The following is a 20,215-nucleotide window of genomic DNA, read 5'->3' on the forward strand; positions in this document are numbered from 1 at the left end:
AAAAATCGGATTTGAAAAAAGATATGTGTCTGTTGTTAACTGTATCCATGTTGAATACGTTATAATTCCTGTTTGTCGTTTTGACTTTAAAAATAGTCAGTTTTAATTAAAAGTTACAATATAAGGATACAAGAAAATTAAAGTCTGCGGAATAAGAAGTTGTCGAAATGCATACATCCAAATAAAAAATTCCAGGTTGTGCTTTGTTTTATTGTTTATAACTAGATACGTAGAAATTTGTGTCATATTAATTGTCCAATACAAGAATTTTGAAATAGTGAAGTCTTAACTAGTTATTGTATCATCTTGGCCAGCATTAAAGAAAAAGAATACATAGAGTACAGTGCAGCCCCGCCTATTAATGTAAAACACTCATCAAAAATACCAGGCTTATTAATTACAGAAGATTAATTACTAAGAAGTTTTCTAGATATAGGAAAAGCTAATGGTGAAATGGATCGTTCGTTATAGTGCGACAAATGTGCAAACCTACAAAGGGTCCGGTTTTTAAATACATCGGGATTTTTATATAAATTATTACATAATAATTTACCTTGGATATCCTGCCATTCTACATATCACGTGTGCATCATCAATATCAAAAGCGTTATCACAAATAGATCCCCACACTCCATTTATATTCAACTCTACAGTCCCTTCATATGGTCCTGTACCACCAGCCAATCGTATTCCTGTAAAGAAGTCAAACATGTATGTTACATTTCAAAAAGAGTTATGTGAATAATACGCAAAAATATAAATCTTTTAAGTATAGCATGTCGGTCATATATACTTTAGAGTGAATTAGCAGGGGAAAAAAAATACGTAAGTATAACAAAAAAAAAACTAAACTTCTCATTAACCTTTAAGACAAATAATCCTAAGCTACGTAATCGTAAATATAACTTATTTTCTGTTTAAATAGTCTTATTATCAAACCAACAATTCAAATATTTATGCAAATTATCAATTAAATTAGGTTAAACTTTTCAAATCTGTTTTAGAATTTGTTCTAGGGTACGACAGATCGAAGTGACGTTATTAAGAGCAGTTCTCTGACTGTGATTTATAACAGGGGCAGTGAATTGTATTTTCCCTGTTTAAGACTTACGACGAAAAGGAAAAAAGAGTCCTGTATATATGTTTTTGTTTTATTTTATCTCCAAGGTAATAACATTTAGTAATTCATTTTTAATCATAACTATTTAAACTTGTTTAAAGTAATGGTGAAGCAATGAGGAAATATACTTTACACTTATATGTTAATATCAATAACGTAGTGAAGGTTAAAGATTTAATTTGAGGTCGCTAAAACAATATTCATAGAAAGAATCGTTTTTGTCCCCCGCGTAATGCGTTGCAGGGGAAATGAAAATACCGGGCGTCCGGCCGTCTGTCCGTCTGTACGTCCGTCCGTCCGTCCGTCCGGTCTTGTTAGCGCTCTCACGGGAACAATTCTTGCCAGATTATTATAAAACTTATACTATAGGCTAATACCAGCAATATCTCAGATAAGGTCTAAAATGGTGGACGATCAATATTTTATTAAAGAGTTATGCCCCTTAGAAATATTAAATTTATGGAAAATGTCCTTGTTAGCGCTCTCATGGGTACAATTCTTGCAAGATGTTTATAAAACTTATACCATTGGTTAATATCAGCAATATCTCGAACAAGTTCTAAAATGGTGGACTATCGACTTTTTTTAAAAAGAGTTATGTCCTTTGGAAATATTTGATATATATGAAAAATGGCCTTGTTAGCGCTCTCACGGGTACAATTCTTGCCAGATATTTATAAAACTTATACTATAGGTTAATATCAGCAATATCTCGAACAATTTCTAAAATGGTGGACGATCGACTTTTTAAAAAGAGTTATGTCCTTTGATAATATTAAATTTATGGAAAATGGCCTCGTTAGAACTCGCATGGGTACAATTCTTGCCAGATTTTTATAGTTATGGTTCAACTAGTCAAAGTTGTATGTAAAATTTCACCTACATCTGTGACATAACCCCTTTACTGTACCTTGACCTTATCTAGCGTATTCACAGACTTTTAAAATGTAAAACATGCAATAGTTCCGAAGTCATTGATTCCCGACTAAGGGTGAGGGGCCACACAATCCCAAAAGAAAATATATGTACTATCAGTAGTTCACTAGTTGTTCTTCCCAAACTGATCACAAACTTGTGAACGTAATCGCAAACTCTTACATTAAGATAGGCAAACGTTGAACATTAAATATACCATGATTGAGGTGGTAGGGCTACATAATTCCAAAAAAATGAAATGTACCAATGCCAATACAACTTTATAACAACTATCATTTAACTTCCATTATAATTAGTAGTTCTCCTTAAACTGACCTGAACACCAACTTCAACAAACTGTTCACGCAATCGCCGTCGGACACATTTCTCCTAATCTCAATAAATTCAAATCTACTTATTAAACACTTCAGCAGCACTTTCATAGTAAATAGATCCCAAATGGGATACAATATTAAATTCAATTTAAAGTTGATGTCATCTTTTCTAGTGTTTAACAAAGGCCATACCGATTTAGATGACAACTATAAAATCACAGATTACCACGGATTTATTTTATTTCGTGTAGTACATGCTTGTCAAATTTTGTTGTTTATGACATTATATAGAGTTCGAATTCTTACTTTAACTGTAAATGTCATCAGCAAAACGACAAAACAATAAGTGGAGCAGGAACTTCTTAATTTACCGGAACACATTTTAAGAAAAGGGTTCGTTTTGCTATTAGATATTAGTGCGTTACGTTCCCCTTGATTGAGTAATATATATTCAACAAGTATGCAAATAACGTTTTATTTAAATATTTATAAATCCATTAGAAATCAAAACAGACGAAACGAAAACAAACTTATTCCACGTACCTTCTACTATATGACTTCTTATACTGCCTGAAAAATACGATGCAACTCTAACGATATATTCATTTATATAGTATTAATGTATGGACTTTGTCATATTGGCCCTGTAACATGCCCGAGGTATTAATAATGGCCAAGGATGATTGTAATGGCCTGTGGCAACGCCGAGGGCCATTACAACTGTCCAAGGGCATTATTAATACCAAGGGCATATTACAGAGCCAATATGAAAAAGTCCATATATTGATACTTTTATTAACCAACTTCATTCAAGAACAGTCTTCGAGTCTCGGGTCCAAATACAACTAACCACGAATCTATAACAGGGCCAATACAGAAACAGCCATTTCATAACACTTTTATTAAATGGTTAAAATTCTTCAATTAAACTAAGAGTAAGAAACTTACCGTGAAGAAGATACAGGAATTCATAGCTGAACTTGTCTTTTCGCATTCACGATGGATTTTTGGTCAACATTGTCAGATGAAATTTCTAATTTCTCATCCAAGTACTTTATCTTATGCTATTACAATTCATTTTATCTAGCAAATATAAAGTAGCTGGAGAGAATAAATCAGACAGTTTAACTTTTCTTTCTCTTGTCAGAGTAGTTTGCGTTCTGATGATTGATCAACGGAAATGAAACAGTGATAATAATCGAAAGTCGTACTCGAAAAGGCTGTGAAACATTTCCGTTTCAAGACGTTACAAAACACTAAACATCATTTACACTTTTTTTATGATATTTAATATTTTTTTAAAAAAAAGGTGGCACTTATTTTAAGAAGTAAACGCCATTTTGATTTAATCGATGTCCCGTTTCATCTGTTTATAATGCATGACTGATTTCGTAATGCACGGGTGTCATTTCGTAATGCAGGACTGCGATTTCGTAATGACTGACTTTAGCAATTTCTCCGTTCATAATGAGCAGTTGTCGAAATTTTCCATTTATATAGCATGGGCATTTCTTTACATATTGTAGTTAGTTGGTAAATAAAGAACAGCAACAAAATTATCTTAGTTTCATAAAATACACTTCAGTCTATGTTTTAACATACTATTGCATGTTCATTGTAATCATCATTATTCGTATGTTTTATGTAATAACATTATAGGTTGCACTTCTGTATTCTATTTTCCATAGGAACGCCCCTTGTGCCACTTTAACTATGAAGTTTCGTTAAAAAAATATATCCTAGAACGGAAAGTTGATATGCACTACTACACATGTATTTTATTCAAAGGTCAAAACATAGGGCTGTGCGGCATATTTTCAACATTTATATGGCCCGATTTTCCAAGATTTTAAACTTATACTAAAATTCTGTACTACTCCTCCTTTCACTTTTTGCCTTCCTCAGAATTCAATATTCTCCGGTACCATGTGTTTTTATACTGGTAACATTCCCAAGTTATGTCTCTATGAGATGACACATAGAGATCGTATCTGGGAACCAGTAGGTAAACAAAACAAAATATCTATGAATATTATATATCTTCCCTAAAGAGGCCTGGCTTGTGAAACAGCTGTATTTACAAAGTGCGACCTATATGTCGTACAAATTCATTTTTTAAATAAGATTTACTTATTACATATTTTCCTATAATGTCGATTGATTGCTGGATATATGTCTTCTGAACTTCCAGTGGGAAATATGTGAATACCCTACTTCTGACCCAAACCGCAACGCTAACTCGATTTGATTACAAGTAAAAGTACAAATAAACCACAAATCCATTTGTGTACCTGTTATTTGAACAAAAGGTTGCTGATTGCAGGATACAAGTATTAACAGTATGTAAGAATGATATATTACTGTATAAGTATAGGCATTTATTAGTTAGTTTATGTTGTTTTACATTATACTCAACAACTGAATGCTCCCAATTGAACGGTATACATTTTGTAAATATATTATGTTTAAATTTATTATCAATGTTAGAATAATATCATTAATTCATATCAAAGTGTTAAATTGATATCGCTTATGTAGCAACATTCCAGCAGCACCTGCATACGTAGTATATATCTCCGAATTGATACGATATTCCCGGGCTTGTATTTCCTATCATGATTTCCTAGAGTGTTGCTGCTCGCAAGGAAGCTATTAAACCAAGAGTTCCAATTGGTGAAGTTGAAATCATCCCTTCGTAAATTTTACGGACGCCATCACGAATTGGTTGACCGTTATGGAATATCCGTTTCACAGATGATATCGGATATGTTCCTTATGTCGTAACTACAATCCCGTTCCCTTTTAACGAATGTGACCTACCGAGTTAGACTATTTACCGGGTTTGTAATAACATGAGCAACACGACTGGTGCCACATGTGGAGCAGGATCTGCTTACCCTTCCGGAGCACCTAAGATCACCCCCAGTGTTTGGTGGGGTTCGTGTTGCTCAATCTTTAGTTTTCTATGTTATATCTTGTGTACTATTATTTGCCTGTTTGTCTTTTTCTTTTTTAGCCATGACGTTTTCAGTTTATTTTCGATCTATGAGTTTGAATGTTCCTCTGGTATCTTTCACCCCTCTTTTATAAGAATAAGTTTATTTAAATGATCGATAAATATATATGGATCGTATCGACATTTCGGTCACTTTAAACAACGTCGCCTTAAAAAATTAAATGTGAAAACCCGTTTGTATACGTTTTGTACAGGTACAGCCAAAATTCCAACCCAAACATGTGTATCGTTTAAAAAATAAAGTAGAGGTTTTAAGTAAATTGTGGAAATAATATCCTTGACTAACTAATTTACAAGTGATCACTGACGCCTTCAACACGATGCAAAAAAAAAAAAAAACCCTGAACGCTGAAAATTTAATCGTTCACTTTTTTTTTTATAAAAGAACGTTTAATTTATAAAGTCTTAGCAGACGTCAAGTTAGGTGTTTGACCAATGTCGTTGCTAGAATATTCTGAGGTTAAAGCAGCTGATGTAGATTGTTTGTTTTGTTTTCCTTTCTTTTAAGAATTTAATATAAGTAAGTAAGTAAGTAAGTAAATTATTTATTATAGTGACATGTGTAAATATGTACAGATTATAAACATACAATATATTATAAATATCAATATGAATACACCCGGCCCAATGGACCTATAAGTCACCTCAAATGAGATTAAATAATTATAATTCAATTTTATCACGTTCTTCAAAATAACAAATTATTCATGAAATAATCTTTTTGTTGACGAATGTTAATTTTAAAAAATACAAAGATATTAAGCTATTTGTAAACAGAATTGCGTCTTTTGAAATATGCCTGTACGATGTATTTGGCTAGTTTTCGAGTATGACTTATAATTAAAAAAATAAGCTTTTCATTATTGTCCATAGATATAAAGGAAGTAGTTAATAAAAGTTCACCAAACACATGTTCTCGTATATCAGAATAGAATGTACAGTCTAGTAAAAAATGAGTTTCAGTTTCGGTCACGTCTGCAGTACAAAATTTACAGAGTCTTTCTTCTGGTCTTTCACCTATATATCGTCCTGTTTCAATCCTCAGAGGTAATATTCCACATCTGAATTGTGATAAATGCAAGCGTTCGACTTTGGTTAAATTGATTTTTACATACTGTTCTTGATTAAAGGCAGATTTGAAAGTTATATAAGTACGAAGTTCTGGCACTTGTTGTATATTATCATTCCATATGTTTGAGAATATGACAGATCGTTGATGACGTTTGTTTAACTTAGTAACATTCAAGGCGATGTCTAAGAAAAGACATCACAGACAATACCGAAGAAACACCAGTCGAAAAAAAGCTAAGATACTCTGACAAAAGAAACACGAAAATCCGACAACAGTTAATTAAACACAACACAGAAAACTAACTTCATAGCATACTAAACCGAAGCAAAAATGGGGATGAGCTCAGTTGAACAGGATTGGTAAAAAAACGTGTCTATCGATGATGACCAAAATGTTGATCTCTATTTTGGACAAATGTTTTTGGTTTTAATATGTTATATGATTACTATATAATCGACGTAAAATAACTTAGGTAGACCAAAGACCTTTAACAGAATACATTTAAGTATACTGTATGTAAAACTCAAAATCCGGTCTAGAATAGATATGAACAAGTTTATAAAATTATTTAACATCTGTTATCTCTACCAAACTCCCTAAATGACAGAAAACTTCAACATAAAAAAAAGACAACTATCAAAGTGGTTCATGGACAGGCACTTGAACATTCGGCAGAAGGTAGTCTTTGTTTTTATCTTGGCTATATCCTATTATCTTAATTAGTTGAATAATAAAGATATATAAAATGATGCAATAACGATGTGTACCTTTAAAAAAAGCATAACACTATAATACTGGTATAATAGATGACAGAAAAACAAGTATATAATCAAAAATAACAAACCTTACTCGCTAGTACTCTTAGCAGAAAAGTATAACGTAAATTTCGAACTCTTAGGTAAATTCAACAAGGAGAAGTCCATAAAGACTGACAGAATAAAACGTTAAATTTCGAACTCCTAGGTACACTCAAAAAGGAGAAGTCCATAAAAACTGACAGAATAAAACGTTATCAACCTACGAAATAAGTGAAAATAAACCTTCATATTCCTGACTTGGTACAGGCATTTAACGAGAAAATGATGGGTAAAACTTGGCATTTAAGCTAGCTAAACCTCCATCTAGTACTTGTATAACTGACAGTTGCTCAACAAGCTCAAAATACGCTTCATACTAATATAAACTTAAGCTGTCCTTCACTATATTATCTGGGGTTGTACTTCAGAGTACATTTCATACTACAAAATCATAATCAGTACAACACGTTACGAATTTGTGCAATGCAGAGATAAATATGACCGGAATTTCATTATAAATGAGTGCATTGATGTTTATCTAACTATTCTTTTAACATGATGGGGAAACACGCTGTATACATTTAATTCTAATCTAAAGATGCAAAAACCGTGTGTCCAAATTCTATTTTTATCATAAAGTAATGTTGTTTCAGTTTTCAGTTATATAAAATGATGCAATAACGATGGCATATTATATGATTTGACGATCTGCTTACCTAAGCAGGCAACTCCGGCATCCTGAGAATGATAACAGTTAGTTCTGTACCACCCACTTGATCTACATAAGTCCACGTTCGTCTCATTACCAGTGCAATGCAAATAATCTAACATAATGGAACCATTTGCTCTTCCGAAATGAGCACCTCTAAATGCCTGCACTGCCCTTTAAAATAATGATATTATGGATAAACAATGATGTAAATCATTTTACAAGCCAAATCATATCATCAGATCACGAATGTCCGATGGATAGTATTAATGTATAGATGTGAGAGAGAAAGGCAATGCATGTGTTTTAGGGCATCCTTAAATTTATACTTATGTTCAAATTCTTCTCGCTTGAACATGTTGAACCAGAAACTATAAAATTTGTTAAATTTACATATCTAATCGAATATGGAGAATGCTTCAAAGAGATAACAACCCGACCATTGGATAGAAAACAGCCTAGGCCAATCAATCGGTCTTCAACACAGCGAAAAAAATCCGCAAAAGTTTGTATTTGTAAAACGAAATTGGTCTGTTTTAGGGAACAAATGTTTACTTGTAGATGTATCCTTGTTGTAAACTCCACTTTTTTTGTTATTCATGAGGACTTCTCAAAGAGATTCTCAAAATACATGCTTGCAAATAAAAAAAAATGTCGGTACTACTTCAATGTATTGCTTATGACTAGAAAAACATTAAAAAATCGACTCAAATTTAACAAGAAGACAGTTTGAGTGATGAACAAATGCATCCAAACAATAATTCTGAAGTCTCACATATAACCAGTTGCGTCAGTTTAAAAATCATAAAAAAAAAAATCAACGCTGAATTCCAGAAACATAATGAAACTAGTAATTCTGTCATGTAGATATTACTTTATTAGAATACACAATGAACAATAAATCTCCTCCATGTCATACCGGGATTATAAATTAAAGACGTTTAATTACTGAAAAGATTTCTAGATCTAGCAAATGGACAGGTTAATGGTGGAATTAAATCGTTTGATACAACGCGACAACTGAAAGGTTTACAAGGGGCATAATTTTTTTAACTTATCATGATATTTACATACATAATTATCATACCTTGGGTATCCTGCCATTTTACATATCACGTGTGCATCATTTATATCAAAACTGTTATCACAAATTGATCCCCACACTCCGTTAATATTTAATTTAATTGTTCCTTCATAAGGCCCTGTGCCACCAGTTAACATTATTCCTGTAAAAAAATCAAATATGTATATTACATCGGTTATGTGAATAACATGCAAAAATAGGAATCTTTATGATATAGCATTTCGGATATATCTTCTTTGAACACAAACATTAACATGATTAACTTGTAAACTATATAAATGTTTCAAAGCCAATGAACCATGATGAGGAGGCGGTGCAATATAATATCCACCGAAACTTGCAAATGCCAATATATTTGCATACCAAATATCATTTAGTTAACATATGTGGTTCATCTTAAACTGACCAAATCACAAACTAATACATGTACTTTAAGCACAAGTTTCAAAGTCAATAGACCATGAGGGGTTAGGACAGAGTATTCTCCATGGAAATGAGATATGCCAATGCTTATACAACTGCATTCCAAATATTATTGACCTACCATTAGTGGTTCCTCATAAACTGACCTAATCAGAAACAAATACAATAGACCATGACTGAGAGGGCGGGCCCACATAATCTCCATGGTAATAAGATGTGCCAATTCGAATACAACTGTATCCCAAATATCATTGACCTACCACTAGTGGTTCACCATAAACTAGACCAAATCACAAACTAATGTATTGTTGACGCCGCCGACGCCGGAAACAGCATACCTATGTCTCGCGTTTTGACTCCGTCAAGGCGATACAAAAAGGACAGCTCATCAATACTCTTACTGATATATTATCCACATCTACGTAATCGTAGTTCAAGTAGTCTTCAGCCAACCATTTAATTATTTTTTACAAAACATCAATGAATTAAGGAAAGTTTACGTTGATTTAATCCCTCATGTTAAATTAAACCGTACCACAGAACGCTGAAAAATGAAAAATCTCGGTAAAAAAAAGAAAATTAGTAAAGGAATAAAATCGAATCGTCCTTTCCCTCGTACATTGTATATTCAAGTTGAACTTTTCATTTTGTGCCTTTTCAGTTATGTTTTACAATGTATAACAAGTACATCGATGTATCTGATATTAAAGTGGAAGATTTAGATTATTTTGTCAGAATTATTCATATGTATCTTACTTTATTAAAGTATTTCCATCAAAGACGATTCATAACAATAAAGATAAAAAAACATTTACAATTGGAGGTGCGCAGGTAGAACCCATAAAATACAATAATTTGGTAAAATAAATATGAAATCGTGTCATAACGAACAAAAAAATAATTAGAAGCAAGAAATGTTAAGCTTTAACCATGCAGCGTATGTCAAAGAATAATGACTCATTTTTATATTTATATGATTAATGCATATTTATCAGAATCATGGTATAATGGTCCAAATTTCGTCGAAGATAGAACTTGAACATATGTCATAATATAGAACAGTACTGAATGACGTAAATTAGATCTTCTCTCTGATCGTGTTTTATAAAAGCAACAGTTGATTGTATTTTCACTGTATGTCATATTTAAGATGAAAATAATAAACTAATAAAAATAATTACATTATAATAAAAATAAATAAAAATGTTTTTGCTCTGTAAATTCTTCATGTTTATCAAAAGTATGTTTACTTGTGTATAGTTATTATGAAGCAGCGGGAGAACATTCCTTTTATATTTCTGTAATTATTATCAATTATACTAGTAATACGTACTCTTATAACGTCAACTGTACAGGTCGATGAAAAAGTTTGGGGGTTTATTACTGGTAAACTATTTGGTTAACACAGTGACGTATCATTTTCAAGGATATTATTTTTATATTCGAGTTTACCTGACATTATACAATCTAATATGCTAGAACATTTTGTTTCAAATAGCATAGATAAAATAATAAAAATCAAATAGATTGATAAATAACAAAAACAAATAATAAAAGAAACAATAAATTAATTATTAATGATTAGTTTGATTGATTTTATAAGGAAAACATTGATAAATAAAAACATTAAGTATTAATTAAGAAATATTCAACGAGTGACCGAACAATAAAGGCATCAGTAGTATACCACTGTTCAATATTCAGAAATATATTGAAAGAAAACAAATCCGGGATACAGACTAAAACCGAGGGAAGCATATCAACTATAAAGGGAAAACAAAGGATCAATAGGAACACTGTAGTGCAACAAATAAAAACGCCAACATACATAGACACGAACTATTTGACAACATCTGCCATATTCCTAACTTTGTACAGGGCACAAGTTATTTGAAAATAATGGTGGATTGAACCTGGCTAGCCAAACCTCCCGCTTATATGGCAACACATTAACTCAAAACTACACGTAGCGCATGAGTTTAATTTCAGTGTTGTTCGGTCACATGTTTTCGATATTAGAATTCTTTTTATTACATAGACAATGGGCGTTTTATTGGAATTAAAGTAATAAAGGTTTGGAACTTTATTCCTCACTCGCATTCACAATTTGTTTTAATGGTACGCCATCGACAATGTCTTGACAATATATACAATGTATATTGTTGTATGACGTTAGAGGCGTGACATAATCGCATTTATGTCACCTTTGAAATTATCGGTTTTTATTACAATTGGAAATCACGGTGAAACATTTCAAAAAATATAATAAAATAAATTACTACATAATAAGAAGGATCTTTGTCTAGGGTAAAACTGTCCGAAAATGAATAACTAGTCTGTAAATCAGATTATTAAGAAGCAGTCATCTTGCTACATGCTGATATAAATTAAGGCATTATTTTCTGCTGCTCAAATCTAGAAAAATTGAATTAAGAAGACCAATCAAGGTAACTCACAAAAACTGAGGAAGTCGCATGCACTCCAAAAAGAGCGAGACCGATTGAATTGACGGAGCAAGGATCTCTTGCATGTATGCGCCACAATTCATGCGAATCAACACAAAATTATAATATCAAAAACCGGAAATAGGACAACATCGATAAAATTATGTAGTAGACCACTCTTCTGGTATCGAATGATTAAAGATTGTCACAAAATCATGTCAAAATCGAAAATAGGACATAACTGGTAAAATTATAGATAAGAAAACTCTCCTAGTATCTTCAGATTAAAGAATGCTGCAAAACAATGCCGTCAGTGAGTGTGAAACAGACATATCGTATTGGTCAACCAATTAATGTTGGTGACTGTTGAAATTATGTACTCCTTACTCTGATAGAAGCACACCTTGCCAATAAGGTTTGGGTAGTGTGAACATGCACAAGCGTATGCAATTAAGATATAAAAACAACATCAAATAGGAAAGATAGTATGTTTTTGCTGCGAAATCAGAAATAACATTTGAAAAGTTGGAATCATCGCATTGGTCATATATTCTAATTTAAATTTGATTATCTGTACCGATATCGAGAAAAAAACCAAGATCAAAAGCATATCTTTTAGTTTCGATAGGATCCATAAACTCAAGTTCTCTGTCATATATAAAGATGGAACAGAGCGAAGACAATAACCACGACCGTTGGTCTTACAAATTAGTCTGCAAGCCTGAATTTTAAGCCGACTTCTAGTCGACGAATTTATTCTTCTAGAATGAAATTCTTTAGGACTATTCTTAAAGCTAATTATATCCGTGCCATGATAGTTTAAAAACAACGCTACATTGCTGGCGTCTACTAAATGGTCCACCGAACTGCTCTCCAAATTAATTTAACAAATAATTTAAATAATTATCAACAGAAAGTCGACATTCATATGGAAACCAGTTAAACTTATCTCAACTATCTTGATTGAGGCCGGGCCTTTAAGAAGAATGAAAAAAACGATCAATTCGTTCTGCTTTATCGATACCGTTTTCATACTGAAAAATACGAAAAGTTTTGGGATTAGTTCATCGGAATATTTCGCTTGAACTTGAAATGAAGGATCACACAGAAACATTATAACCTTGTTTGTATAGTAACGTACATGATGACATTAAATGTTAATAATACATGAACCATTTTATAATGGTGTAGATCATAAATATCCAAAATCCTATGATACTTATGATACAAAAAAAATCACAATGGTGGTCGTCTGACAATTTCATCTTAACGACAAAAGGATAAATTCATTTCTCTTATTCTAAACACTCCAGTAACACATACATAGTGTATATGCACATGTCTTTTGTTTATGACACTATCGAAATTTACTTTTTATTTAAATTGTCATCAGCAAAAAGAAAAAGAAAAATGGACCAGAAACTGCTTACTTTACCGGAGCAAAATTTTGATATGGTTCGTTTTGCAATTAGATATAAATGGGTTACTTTCTCAGTGATTTAGTAACATACACCAAACAAGCAGCATACAAATGACATTGTAAATTTTTGTATTCTTGTCTTTCATTTTTGCTGATGTGCTTTGTCTATATGCCCTTTTGTACATCTTTGTTACATCTTTGTTAGTTTTTGTAGTGATTAAGATTATAACACAATGTTGACTGCTGTACCCCTATATTGGACATTTTTACCAATTATGTTTTTTTTTTTTGTTCACACATCGTTGTCAATATAATGGAATTCGATGCAACTGTGATACAAGTGAGAGGTTTAGCTAGCTATAAAACCAGGTTTAATCCACCATTTTCTACACAAGAAAATGCCTGTACCAAGACAGGAATATGACAGTTGTTATCCATTCGTTTGATGTGTTTGTGTTTGAGCTTTTGATTTTGTCATTTGATAAGGGACTTTCCGTTTTGAATTTTGCTTGGAGTTCAGTATTTTTGTGGTTTTACTTTTTGCATGTATATATATTTACAAATTTATCAAAAGTAAAAACAGAGAACTAATACACATACCTTTCTACTGTATGACTTCTTTTACTACCTGTAAAATACGATGCACTTTTTACGATGTATCCAATAAAGCAGTTTTACGATGAATTCAGTAAACATCAGCAACAAAATGATATTAGTTTTATGAAGTACCCTTCAAGCTATGTGCAATGGAATGTATCATAATATTTTTCGTATGTTTAATGCAGAAACATTATAGGTCTCGTACATTTTTTTAACTGATGACTTATTGTATACTTTTTATAATTTCGATTGATTGATGGATAGACGACTTTTAAACGTCAAGTGGGAAGAATGTGAATACATACGACTTCTGTTTAAAACCTAATTTCAAATTTCGATGTACTATCACAGCAAACAACATGCCCTACTCTCTTTCAACGTATTGAGATTCAACCAGTTTTGCTCTTAATGCCTTCTGTCCCATAAAAAGAAGGTATGGTATGATTGTCAAAGAAGCGACTATATAACAGATTTTAAATGCCTTCAACAATTAGCATAACCCAAACCGTATCGTCAGTTAGAAAATGGCCGACATAATGAGAAATAGTTTAAGAAATAACTAATGGACTTGTTTATGACCAAAACATATATAACAGACAGGATCAAACAACAACCATTGACTTATAAGCTCTGCGCTTAGGACAGGCACATACAGATATGACGGGATTAAACATGTGTGTGAACGCCAACCGTTTACTTACTTTGGATACATGTATAACAGCACAAAATAAGAACAAACTGTAAGACACCATTTGAAAAACTTCAATTAAAACAGAGTACTCCCTTTACAGTACTCGCTTTTATTGAAAGCTAATTCTATGCACATTACAACAGATACATAAATCGTGTTTACCCTGAGTAAAATGTCAATCCGAACAAATCAATTGGTTTACGTTTAAAGATGTTACAAACATTCTGATGTGACCTTGTGCAATTGTAACAGTGGTTTGATTCCGCCAGTGTACTTTATCCGGAGGAAGAAAATCCCCAGTGATTTTTATCCACCAACAAAAATTCACTAGGTTTTTCTATCCGGGTCCAGTGTAAAACATCCACCAGTCATTATAAGGTTCTAAAAAGGGTTGTTTGAAGGGAAAAAATATATAAGATATGGCTTAATAGTTTTTAGTGTATTTGAAACTTGCATAGCTGATTTATATAAAAAGTGGAGAGTTTTCATCCAAGGAATGTTCACACTAGTGTTTTTGAACCAGGAATGATTACACTAGTGATTTTGTACCGGAATGATTGACTAGTTATTTTATACCGGGGCTTATTAACGAATAAGATTTAAATAATTTTTCTATGCAAATATATAAAATCATATGCTTTTAAATTGTCACTAATTGTAATATTTATATTTATTGGATTGCCGAAGTTTTTCTGTGTATTTGCTCTTCGGTCGACTTGGATATAAAATCATATCTTCTTTGTCAATATCAAAGGATGCTTCTATAATTGAAACTTTATGTAAGAACAAATCTGCTCTTTAGATTTGGTTTATATCAAGTTCAATGTCCTGATCATTGATAAAGTATTTTGAGTTATAAAAATATCCTCCTCGTCATCTACAATATCATTTACTAGATTGACTCAGATTAATTAAACTGGTTCCTTGAAAATTATTTTAATTTTAATCCATTTGTTTATGTAAACAATAAACCGATCAAATATAAACAAAACAACAATATCAAGATCGACTCTTTCACACTATTTACATCCAATATTCTCTAGTGAAAAACAGTTACCCGGAATAAATACACGGCGGAATGAAAGTACGCTTACACAATAACATGAAATAAATATTTACAGAATTTAGGAACGTTAGTGTCCATAACTGTATAGAAATGCATATGTATTTGATAGACAGTTAGGATTACTTTAGTTAATTAAGCTAGTATCTTAAACATGTATTGATCATTTATTGAAAAAATATCTCCAAGGTAAGGGCAGCTGTTGTTGAATATATGAATCAAATGATAAAAATATCTCAGTTTTGCTCTTTACAAAGCATCAATTGTTGTATACTCACAGACGTCTTTTAAAGTTTATGACTACGCATATTTATTATCAAATGTGGTCATAGACACAAAAGTAGTGCATTAAAGCGACTAAAAAGGTGTACATTATACAAATATTTCACCCCTGGACCAGATAAGTCGCACCCTTTGCTCAAAATGGACATTAAGGGGTTTGACTGCAGTTTTTGGTTCAAAATGGTACAAAGGACATACAATTGGTTTATCTTCTAACAGTATGATTAGCAACTGTCTTCTAGACTAGGTTTTGCTCCCTTTTAATGGAACTGCAAAATGCAATTTGCCAGAAACAGATATCAGACTGCTCGCCATTTTGATGGCATCTCGGTTGCAAAAAATCACCACGTGATATCTTATTACTACAAAACTAGTATGACAAACAGTTGTTCGTCAATCAGTATCTGTATGACTCACAGACATAATGGTTAAAAGGATTCACCCCTTCAATGATTTCGTTTGATGTGTTTGAGCTTTTGATTTTGCCACTTGATTAGGGACTTTTCTTTTTGAATTTTCTTCGGAGTTCAGTATTTTTGTGATTTTACTTTTTACCTCGCTTCAATTAAACAAATTCGTTACCGACAAAAACACAAGGATCGATATACATGTATGTTACCTTCTTATTTTCTTCCGCAATGATAGGCATTTAACGGGGTTTTCGGGTGCAGGATTGTGTCGTTGTGTTGAAGACATATTGGTGGACTTGCTGGTGTCTGCTCTTTGGTCGGGTTGTTGTCTCTTTGACATATTCCCCATTTCCATTCTCAATTTCATTTGAATCTATATTATTTTTTCATTTTTAACAAGGATATTTGTAGTAAAATCTTACTATTCTAATCTTTGGTCTAAATGCTATTAATGGAATATGCGTTTGGAATTAAAGTATAATAAAATTCTTCTCTATTCGTAAATCAAATATTTTTGTGACGACTTAAAATATCTTCTTGTGTTGAAACATTGAAAATAAATAATTTAAACTCCGAACTATTATGAAAAGCTTATCGTGCTAGCATTTTTTTGTTCCCCAATCTGGATGGTTCAAATACGACCAAATCAGTTCACTAGTGTGGATAATCAAAGGTAAAAGTATCGCGGTATTGGTTGTTCTTAATGAAGGTCAATCATCGAACACCTGATGGTATAAATGAGATATGTTTTGCTTTTTTCTTTTGAGGGGAGTTTTGATTTTTTTGTTTGTAAAGTTAATTTGATATCCAACTTCACAAAAATATCGTTCTATGTTATGATATCGGTGGCTGTAATTCGGAGTAGATTTTCTGAAACAACAGCATAAACAGTACAAGATGACACAAACTTGCGCAATGCAGGGTGAATTTGATTTAGAATTTTACTGATAAAACTATTCTGTTAACATGTTGGGGAAAACACTGTATACGATTAATTCTGTTTTCAAGTAGCAAAAACCGTGTGTCCCACTTTTATTTTTATCTTACATTATTGTTGTTTCCATTTTCAGTTATGACATTCCATATGATTTGACCTGAATTCTTACCTAAGCAGGCAACCCCGGCATCCTGAGAATGATAACAGTTAGTTCTGTACCAGCCATCTGATCTGCAGTTGTCAATATTCGTCTCATTACCAGTGCAATGTAAATAATCTAACAGAATAGAACCAGTTGCCCTTCCAAAATGAGCCCCACTAAATGCTTGCACTGCCCTGGAAATTATATGATTATGGATAAACAATTTTATTCATTATATAAGGTGAATCCAGACATTAAATCACGTATTATCTGTCGAATAATGAAATAAATGTATAAAAAATAGACATAATGAATGTGTTTTAGGGAATCCTTAAATTTATACTTGTGTTTCAAATTCTCCTCTCTTGTACCAGAAACTTTAATGTTTATCTTATAACAGATCTGAACAAAGATGACTTCATTTTAAGTAACTATTATGTCAAAGTGCTTGTAGTTTGTGGGATAAATTATATTTTGACTACTGGGGAAATATTTTGTTAAACCGGGTAAGTAAGTAACGAACGTCATAAGTTGTCTTTGCTCAAATCTTAATGATCTTCCCCTTCGGAAATTAAATGCTGAGTGAAAAATGCTAATAGCCTTTTGTAATTATATTTACAGATACTTAATGCTTTTAAGGAGGAATGGAGAAACAAAACAGGCAGCCATAACCAAAGTCGACATACAAGACAATACTATTACCAAATGAAAAGTGACAAAAGACTTAACATACGCCGAAATTTAAGATTGATCAACAGAAACCGAATTTAAACCGTTGTCTAATTCTTATCATTCATAAAGATAAGCAATCCTTGTTGAACGAGTGTCACAATCAATGGCCAAAAAATTCGCATTTCGCACGACATTTATCTGTTGTTAAGGACCAAATGTTGACCTGTAGTTGTCCGAAATACCCGTTTTTCATCCGGACATTACAAAAACAATAAGTATTGCTTGACTTCAAGATTTGAAGGGACAAGGAAAGTGATTAGATCAACCCGTTCAGAAAAACATGCATCCAAATTTAACACTTCCCGGTACTGCTTCCTTCATTGCTTCACATTATTGGTCACAGTCTGATCATATTCAATAAGAAGGAATTGATTTTTGAATACATGCATCCGAATTTGACAACTCGTACGTTTCACCCAGTAACATTTATTAATAAATCCTTAAAAATACCAAACTCAAAGCAAGAAACATATTGAAACTGGTAACTTTGTAGATTGGAAATTATTTGACTAGAATAAAAAAAAAACAAAAACAGTACCAAAAGTACAACAAATCTTCGCTAATGTTTTTGATATTTGATACAAAGAAAATAAACTCACCAAAGGCACCAGGTTTATAAATTATAGACGTTTTACTGAGAAGTTATCTAGATCTAGCAAATGCACTTATGAACGGTTAATTAAAATCGTTTACTACAGCGCAACACCTTAATGTTTGCAAAGCACCTGTTTTTTTCAAAGTATCCTCATATATAAATGTTTGTATTGGGAACAATTTTAGAGCTATCTAAGTACCATCATAGGATATTTCTTAGACTATGAAGCTACGCTATCATTCTGCAGTTCAACTTTTGACAGTCTTATGGTGTTTTTTTTTAATGAAACGGTGTTTTCTGTTGCTAAGATATCGAAATATATCTTATATATTAGTATTTGAATGATACTAAATATTATAATAAATATAAATCAATTGTTTTGTAAGCAATTGTTAGCGGCGGTCTTTCCCCTCTGAAACATAATTGATTGATTGATTGGTTTATTGGTTGGTGGGTTAGTTGGTTGGTTGGCCAAAAAAACACATTGGGCCTAGACTGTAGGAACATGCGAAAAACAAAAGAAGATCCCTCGTCCTCTATGAAACACATGGACCAGACACCTGCATAAGTGATTGGTTGGTTGGTTGGTTGATTGGTTGGTTGGTTTGTTGGTTGATTGATTGATTGATGGATTGATTGATTGATTGATTGATTTGATGTGCACTTTCTCTGTGCGAGGCAGCGAACTTAACGTCTATATTATGACCGAACGTGACTGCGTATTTATATATCCTGCACAGCCAAACGGACGCCTGAGATGTCCTCATAAAAATTGATCGTAGCATCCTTAGTTTATAAATTTTCTCTATTTTCTATGTTACCTCGGACTTCCATTTTTCATCTATTTGATGTGTATGCGTTTTGTAGGAAAACTGAGTAAATTTTATCATGGAAGTTTCTCTTTCTTTATTTGGATATGGAATGTTTTATTCTAAATTTAGGTCCGCGTAGATGGTGTTGAGAAGTCACGTGACCCTCGAATATATATGTCTGGAATATTAATATCTTTTCAAGGGAGACCGTTGAACAGAGCACATGTGTATTGATCAGAGTAACACGATAACTTTTGATTTTATTTTTTACAGGTCATTGATGTCGGATCATGCATTCATTTTACGTACACATGTTTACGGGAGCAGAGTTTTGTATTTAAATGCATGTTTAGAAATGTGATTGTAGGATTTCAGTAATATTTACGAACTTGGGAGCGGTTTCTACGTCATGGAATTTAATTTCTCAATCAAGCGCACCGCACGTGTATTTATAGCTAACGGGAATATATTTTCTTGATTCATTCTACAGATAAACTGATTTCTAATCGCTGATCACAAATCTTCATTCATTGTTGTTACAGTATTTTAACAAAACGTTCATCGATTAATTTCAGAAAATACATAAATTGGAGCAGATGTTTGCAGGGATGGATTT

The 20,215-nt window shown here is 32.3% G+C and overlaps 1 protein-coding gene across 1 annotated transcript in view; it reads right to left on the reverse strand.

Annotated features, from left to right (window-relative positions):
• Window positions 1-549: 549 nt before the first annotated feature.
• Window positions 550-20,215, reverse strand: part of LOC127702783 (scavenger receptor cysteine-rich domain superfamily protein-like) — a 36,287-nt gene continuing 16,621 nt past the window's right edge. The window contains exons 4-5 of the mRNA XM_052207086.1: window positions 17,488-17,654; window positions 550-692 (exon numbers count right to left, since the gene is read on the reverse strand). Of these exons, the coding sequence (XP_052063046.1) occupies window positions 550-692; window positions 17,488-17,654 (310 nt within the window). The remainder of the gene's footprint in view (window positions 693-17,487; window positions 17,655-20,215) is intronic.

The sequence above is a fragment of the Mytilus californianus genome, unplaced genomic scaffold, assembly GCF_021869535.1.
Source record: "Mytilus californianus isolate M0D057914Y unplaced genomic scaffold, xbMytCali1.0.p SCAF_5, whole genome shotgun sequence".
NCBI lineage: Eukaryota > Metazoa > Mollusca > Bivalvia > Mytilida > Mytilidae > Mytilus > Mytilus californianus.